This window comes from Sinocyclocheilus anshuiensis, unplaced genomic scaffold, assembly GCF_001515605.1.
Source record: "Sinocyclocheilus anshuiensis isolate Anshui unplaced genomic scaffold, SAMN03320099.WGS_v1.1 scaffold1172, whole genome shotgun sequence".
In the NCBI taxonomy this organism is placed as follows: Eukaryota; Metazoa; Chordata; class Actinopteri; order Cypriniformes; family Cyprinidae; genus Sinocyclocheilus; species Sinocyclocheilus anshuiensis.
The window spans coordinates 54,026-61,925 of record NW_015552679.1 but is presented as its reverse complement, the minus strand read 5'-3'; the positions used below and the strand labels follow the sequence as shown (position 1 = coordinate 61,925).

The following is a 7,900-nucleotide window of genomic DNA, read 5'->3' as shown; positions in this document are numbered from 1 at the left end:
GTGCGCGTTTTACTTTCACTTTCAAATTAGCGGCAATTCTGCTTTGATTCAATTCAAGCAATAACAACGTCAAACTCAGAACTTTTATTAACAAAACAAATAAAAATACACCATACTGTATATGCCTAATAAAATAACGAATTACTTAGGCTACACAAAGTTTAAATAGGTATATAAAACTGAAAATCAGCAAACACCGTGGAACCAAATAAATAAGAAATATAGAACGTTTATTAGCAAAATGAACAAGAAAGCTTGGAGGCACGGCATATACACCTTGATGTAAAATAAAATAAATAAAATACACAGTCTAAATAAATTAATCAGCAAACACTGTGGAACCAAATAAATAAGAAACTCGTCTTGTCTTTCTCACCTCACTCTTGTCAGTCAGCTCGACTCACTCTCCTCACGTGATAAATAAAATCTGACTTCTGCTCCGTGGTGCACTGTCGTTCGTGCACGGTTCGGCACACTGCATTGAGCGTTTAGTTTTTAAAAGTGTCTGTCCTCTAACTGAACTAGGCTAAATGATTTGTTACTATAAAAAAATCTAAACGACGGTGGGGGGTGGTGCCGCGGTAGGACATTAGGAGTCAGCTGTCTTCGGCAGTCCTTAAGGTACCAGCACAATAACACACTCAGCAAAATATCGTCTAATTATCGTTATCGATAAAATCCCAGAAAATATCGAGATATAATTTCTGTCAATATCGCACACCCCAAAATTAAGGGTCCATTTTCAAGTAGTTTTCTTTTCCAATTTATTGACTAATATTCAAGTTTTAGATAACTTTCTTTCTACCAAACTAGAAAGGTCAATCCAAAACAAGCAATGCGGTGAAATATTGTAATTAAACTGCACATTTATAGTTTACTGGGTAAAACAAACTTGCAACAACTTTGTTGGACAGAATAATTTTTTGTTGAAGAAGCCAGAATTTTTTCCATTCCAGTTAATTGATAAAGTTGGTCAAGATAAGCCTGACTTTATGAGACTGGTCTTGTTTGTGAATGTTATTTCAGTTTCTGAGCACAACATTTGAAAGTGACAAACTTGTTTGGCCTTTAAGCAATGTTTAAACCTATGCAAACTTTGTGGTATGGTTGGTTATGATGGCAAGATAACAGTCATGCATGACACTTATTTTGTTTGTGGATGTGCCATTTCATCCTCAAATTATAGTTTTAAAGTAAACTCCTGTTTTGTCTGTAAGTGACATTTAAAGGAATAGTTCACCCAAAAATGAAAATTTGCTGAAGATTTACTCACCCTCTTAGGCCATCCAAGATGTAGATGAGTTTGTTTCTTCGTCAGATTTGGAGAAATGTAGCATTGCATCAGTGTCTCAGCAATGGATGCTCTGCAGTGAATGGGTGCCGTCAGAATGAGAGTCCAAACAGCTGATAAACCCATCACAATAATCCACACCACTCCAGTCCATCAGTTAACATCTGTAGAAGCCAAAAGCTGCATGTTTGTAAGAAGCAAATCCATCATTAAGACGTTTTTAACGTCAAGCCGTCACTTCCTGCTAAAATATGAGTCCATAATCCATAATAACACTTCCTCCAGTGAAAAAGTCCATCTCCGGATGCCTCTCTCGTCAAAATCCAGCCACATATTTGTTTACAGCTGTTTTGGACTGTTTTGGCTTGTAAACGGTGCTTGATCTGTGCAGATTTCTCCCCTGATTCAGACCAGACGACTTTTTCACTGGAGAAGGAAATATTATGGATAGAGGACTCATGAACATGAACAGGAGAAGTCATAGAAATCAGTTAGTGAGAAGTGTGGGAACCTGATGATTTTGTGAATGCGTGTGTTACCTTTTGTTTTATCTGTAAGGCATTGTTGAAACTCATGCAAATATTGTAGTATACTATAGTTATTATGACAGGCCTAATTACAGTCTTGTCCTGTGTTGGGGTTATTTTAGGTAAATGATCTAAAGGTAAAATAATCTACAGGTTAAACACCTGTTTAGTTATGAAGACAAGCTTGCCAGTTGGTTGCATGCCATATTTTATCACTGCAAATCGTGCATTTGTCAAAAGTTTCAGTGCATTGAAATCTGTGGCTGATTTCGTCACCTGATGACAGGTGGATGAGGCGAAGCCTCTTTAGTCACATGACCCGCTGTAAGAACGTCCACACAAGTCTCTGCTGGCGTATCAGGACTTGAACACAGTCACTGTCTTTGCATTTTAGGGCTGGACCTCGAAGTTAATGCATTACTGCAAATGTTTCACTAGCCTGCTGAACCAAAGCGTTTCAGGTCAGCCTGCTGTGATTCATGTGACATTATACAGCTTATTTCATTTATTTTCAGTAAATAAGAACATATAGAATTAAAGGAATGTCATGCACAACAGGGTCTTTTCATGTTTGCATCTATTGTTTCCCCAGCGCTCCATGTCTAAATATTAAGAAGTATGGATACTTGCACGGTACACCGCTGGGTTGTGTGTCAACAGAGGAATGCAAAACTGTAAATGGGCAGCACTTGACTAAGAGTCAGGCTCGTATTACAACACCAGTATCTCAGTTCACCTGTGTGCTGAATCTGTCCTGGCGTGATTGACGTGCTCTCAGCGTGTGCCCTGTTTATGCCCATCAGATTTGTCAGATATCTGCTCATGTAAATCTCATCATCCGCTCATTATCAAAGCTTTGGGAAGCTCCTGGTTATGGGGTGTTAATTAGCTGGTATTATTACTGACAGGCTGTTAATTCACAGTTACACCATCTGTGAAATGAAGGAAGTGTTTTTTTATATATATTTACAAAGCCTTCAAGTTTGATAGATAGATAGATAGATAGATGTTTCAAATTTCACCAATCTCACTGTATTTAGTTTAGGGCTGCCACTAACTACTTTTTATTTAGATTAATCTATCGACTAATTTATTGATTAATCGATTGATCTAAACGATTAATTTCCCGCCCCAAAAAAAACAACAACAATTTTACTTAAGAATATTTTATTAAACTATATTTCATTAAACCAAATGAAATCCAAAAGTAAAGTGCAACATAAAGTGCAAGAAGCAAGTGTCCATCTCATAGTCCAAATCACTGAAATCAAAGTTCAGTATTATAGTGCAAGAATGACAACATATCCACGTGTTCTAGTCTACTAATAATAAAATTATAATCAAAAAACACTTTTTAAATGAGTATTTACCAGAAATATTATTTACCAGAATTTATTTAGGAGAAAAATTTAAATGTGCAGTATTTCTGAAAAAAAAAGAAAAAATATTTTTTTAAATCAATTAATTGGAGATGCTTGATTATTAAAATTTAATGGAACCATTAAAATGGAATCCAAAAAAATTATGGAAAACAGAATTTGGTAAAGATAAAACTGTAAAACTCAATTAATTAGACAGGCTTTTTGATTAATAAAATTTAATTTAACCATTAAAACAGAGTATAGAAAAATGAAAATGGAAAAAAAAAATAATTTGGAAATAAAACTGTTTTCATAGTGCCCTATAATTATTCATTTTTTTTGTGGTAATAAAAATAGATGTAAGTGAACAATAGCCTTTAAAATTATTTGATCTTCAAGTTGAACACACCTCTTTACTCTCGCGTGTCACGTGACCGAGTGTAATCGCAGCCTCTGCGATTGAAAAATCGTGTTTTTTCATATCGCGATATAATTGCAAATGCAATTAATCGTTCAGCCCTACAAGAAACCATATGGTTTTATTGAACAAAACTGTTAAAATACATAATGTATTATAAACAATAGAGCTAATGTACATTACACATTACAAACAAAGGTCTGCAGGGGGGCGCCAACGGCCTGACGATTGTTTTTACACATTACTGTGCGATCTAATACTTATTTAATATTGACCAAGCACCATTTCATTCAAATGTCCACTTAATCTTTAATATTTGGCCATTGTAATTAAAAGAATATGTGGACATCAAAACGTGTAAACTCAGAGTGAGGGTTTGAGCTTTTATTTTGAAACCGCGATGTATTCTCCTGTGTTTGCGTAGATTTATAAATGATTTACCTTACAAATCTGATGAAATAGTGCATGTTGCATTCCCAGATGAACGTTATAATAAACCCAAACTCACAACAACATGCAGAGATGGAGTTTGAGACGCTTCACACACATGTAAATGATAACAGTTCCTGTGGAACTACTGTGAACGGAGCCGCTGTGTGACTCATGTACTTAAACTACACGCATGTAAATAATTAAAGCGCCTATACTGTAGTAGAACTGCATCGCATATAATTATTTAATTAAATCGTAGCGTTTGTGAATTCACAATTATGCTTACTTACGATTTTTAAATGGGTTTAATATATCATGGAGCCTTGGGAAACAGACTAATAATGTGAAATGCGCCACTTCCTGTATTTTGCCTGTTAGTCGATGCGAGCAAAATGAAGTCGAGGATTTTTAAAAATCGAATAGTCGAATAAAATCGACGAATCGCGACAGCCCTAATTTAGTTTATATATTTCATCATATTTAATAATGAATTAACTTAGACCAAGGTGGTAGAGCACCAATGTTATTTTAATATCTGTTATATACTATTATAGTTTTTATGAATATTGTATATTATAAATTCATTTTAAATTTTATATTTTACATTTTCATTTTAGTTAAAGTTTTAGTACTTTTGTTGTGTTTTTGTCATTTTTATTAGTTTTTTTAACTTGTTTTATTTGTTTGTTATTTTTAGTAATTAAACAAAAAAAATATATAGAAATGGTGCCAAAAATTTGAAATTGTATATTTTTTTCTTTCAGTTAAACGTTTATTTATTTCAAGTAACAAAAATGTTTTTGTTTTTTTTTGCGTGTGTTTTTGTTATAGTTATATAGAATTAGATATAAGATTTTTTTTTTGTTTCTGCCAGGCAAAATTCATATGTCTAAATGCTAAAAACAAGAACAGCAATAGCATGAGCAATTAATAGCAAACACAACTTTTCTTAGAGTCCAAAAAGCGGTACATTTTTAAGAACATTATTTTATTTTACTTTAAGAAAAAGTGTCAGTATGTAAAATGTGGTCTACAGAGATCTTATACTCTTTTCTCTGTAAGTGCCGAAGGCTTAGCCTATATCTGGATTATACACACAGCGTTTGATCTCGGGACAGCGGCACTATTTACAGCACTCTTAAAATAGACCTCGGTGACCAGCCTGAATTAATGGCGAAGACTGATGAGTTTTGTGTAAGATCACACTTGAAACCTTCGGGAAATTTTTGGCACTTACTATGATCATTTTATGAGCTCTTCTCAGTGCAGATTCACCGTCCAACTTTATCAGGTCAGACTGTGTATAATGGCCTTATCTCAGGATATTTAGGCCTACAGCACTTCCATGCAGTGCAGTGTTAATGAAGTTCACAGTTTAAGAAGGTGGAGCTTGTTTGCAGCAGGTGATTGAATGACAGTCAGTGGATTATAATCTTAACCTGGCTAAAGTCTTCGCTGACCCGTCCTGAGGACGCAGCAGGACAGAATGAGATCATCGCTGTAAAGAGGCCTATTAACTCTACAGCTTTACGCCTTTCTATTGAGAAATGAATGACTAATTGGTTAATGTACTAGATTGTAACGAGGTCCCCTCGCGTCTGCCGAAAGCTCACAGCGCTTGTGTCTTCTTACTTGATGGGAATTATGTGATGTGCTCTGATGTGAAAACATGGTAAAGGTAAAACGGCTGTTGGATTATTGTGTGTTTGATGACAAAGAGAGCAGCTTTAGTTTTCTAGTCCGCCGTGGGCTCTAATCTGCTTTTATCTTATTTTGGTGGCGATTAGGGCTGAAACATGTTTTTCAGAGCACACGGAAAACTTCCCACAGTCAAGGATGTTTTCCAAACACTTAGATTGTATGTGCATTTGTGCAAATCTCTTTATCTAATAAACACAATGCATAAACTGCTTATTTTGACTAGTGCGTTAATAATTAGACTTTTTAATGACTAAACGAGACTTTTCATAAAACCAGTGAATGTTTATTCAAAACAGCTTTTTTAAATATAAAAAAGACCCTGATGATGACGTTAAAACTGATTCAATAGGCTGTTTGCAGTTTTTTTTGCGTGTATGTTCATCCAGAACACGCAGAAAGAAAATATAAAAATATAATTTGTTTTGCTGTAATAGTGTCGTGTTGTTTGCTGAGGTTTCAGAATAGTTTGCCGGCAGCTGCTTTGCAGTCCTGTGACGCTCCGCCCGTGTCAAAGCCTGTTTGTTCGCCCCTCTAATAACACATCCATTCATTGTGTGGCATAAAACAGTCTCTAGAAAGCTACAGCAGATCCACAGGATGTCAGCAGAAGTTATGAATGGTCTGCTGTGGCCAGAGGACTCAACAGGTTGCAGAGGTCAACGGGTCAGGACTAGGGTTTGTGTTCCTGAAATGAATCACCGAGGTTAACTCAGTGCTTTCATGTGGTCTAAAGCTCATGTGTAGCCAGACTTTTAACATTGCGGCTTCTTCTGGTCTGCCCACTTTGACAGGAAGACATCATCAGATTGACGTAAAGAAACCAACTATTCATCTTTTATCTGATGTAGTGTTGTCACGGTACCAAAATTTCAGTATTCGGTACCAATACCAGTGAAAATCCACAGTTCTCGGTACCAATTTCGGTACCAAAGCAAAACACAAAAACATGCTAATTGAACAATGCACTATTTTTATTAATAAAGTTAAACAAAAATAAAATGTACAAAAAATAAATGGCATTCTTTATAGTTATTTAAAATTGTTTCAAGTTATCAAATTATTACTTTTTCCACAAGTAATAAAAGTATGAAAATAAAAACAAACAAAAAATTACAAACCTAAAAAACACAACAATATGCCATGACTGAATAACACTCTTCTTATTTATAAACTTGAACATTTTTATAAATTAAACAAAATATGCCATGACTGAACAACACTTTATAACCTAAAATATTATTACAAATTAAAACAAAACCATGGCATTTCAAGGATTGTAAACATTTGAGTAATTAAATAACTAAATAAATTACAAGCATTGAAAAGAACAGAATTTAAACAATTTCACTTACTCCAAGCTTAACGTTTCACCCAAAACTACACTGGCCTACAGTTTTCTGTAAGTGACTTTTTTTGCCATTTCCAGATTTTGGGAAAGAAACACTAACATATCAACGTGTTCCTGAGTCAGTCTTGAGCGTCTTGGGCTTACAATATACCCTGCAGTACTGAACACTCTTTCAGATGAACAGCTTGATGCAGCAATGCACAGATACTTCCTGGCAAACTCTGATAGTTGAGGTAGTGTACCCATATTTGATTTCCACCAGGAAAGTGGATCATCCTCAGCACTGACCTCAGGCATCTGACCGTATACCAAGAACTCACCATTTAACTCGTCACTTGCAGAAAGATGTGCTTGACTTGAGGATGTTGTTTCCCCTTTTTCTTTCTTTTCCCCTTGTATGGTGGAAAGCAGTTGCTTCAGGTCAGATTTTGATTTTTTTGATGGCCTGACTTGACTTGAATCTCCAGACAACTGAGCACCTGAGGTACTTCCATCATTTCCCATTTTCCTCACCTCATCCACGAGACTTTGCTTCACATCATCCTTAAGAGAAACAAAGCTGTTCTTAAATCTTGGATCAAGGTAAGTTGCAGTGTTCAAAAGAAGCTGCAGCTGCAGGTCATCATAGCGATGCTGAAGATACTCGGTTATCTTTTCCTTCATCTCTTGGGCTAATGCAGAGTCACTTTGTTCATGACTGAGACATTCATATATCTTCCAGAGTAGGGCTGGACAATAATTCAATATCAATATGTATCGCGATATAATTTTTTTCAATAACGGTGATATGATTTTTAAACACATTTCCGATATTTCGATATA

At 35.3% G+C, this 7,900-nt stretch overlaps 1 protein-coding gene across 6 annotated transcripts in view; it reads left to right on the top strand.

Moving 5' to 3' along the window:
- The window catches only part of LOC107667580 (sorting nexin-13-like), a 45,958-nt gene that overhangs the window by 1,049 nt on the left and 37,009 nt on the right, over positions 1 to 7,900 (top strand). Inside the window, exon 1 of one of the 6 annotated variants that reach the window (XM_016459276.1) lies at positions 5,519 to 5,701. The exons of 4 other annotated variants lie outside the window; for them this stretch is intronic. In XM_016459276.1, the coding sequence (XP_016314762.1) occupies positions 5,699 to 5,701 (3 nt within the window). In that variant the 5' untranslated portion in view covers positions 5,519 to 5,698. Of the gene's footprint in view, positions 1 to 5,518; positions 5,708 to 7,900 lie in introns of those variants that run through there. One more of the 6 variants, XM_016459275.1, reaches the window with a different exon arrangement.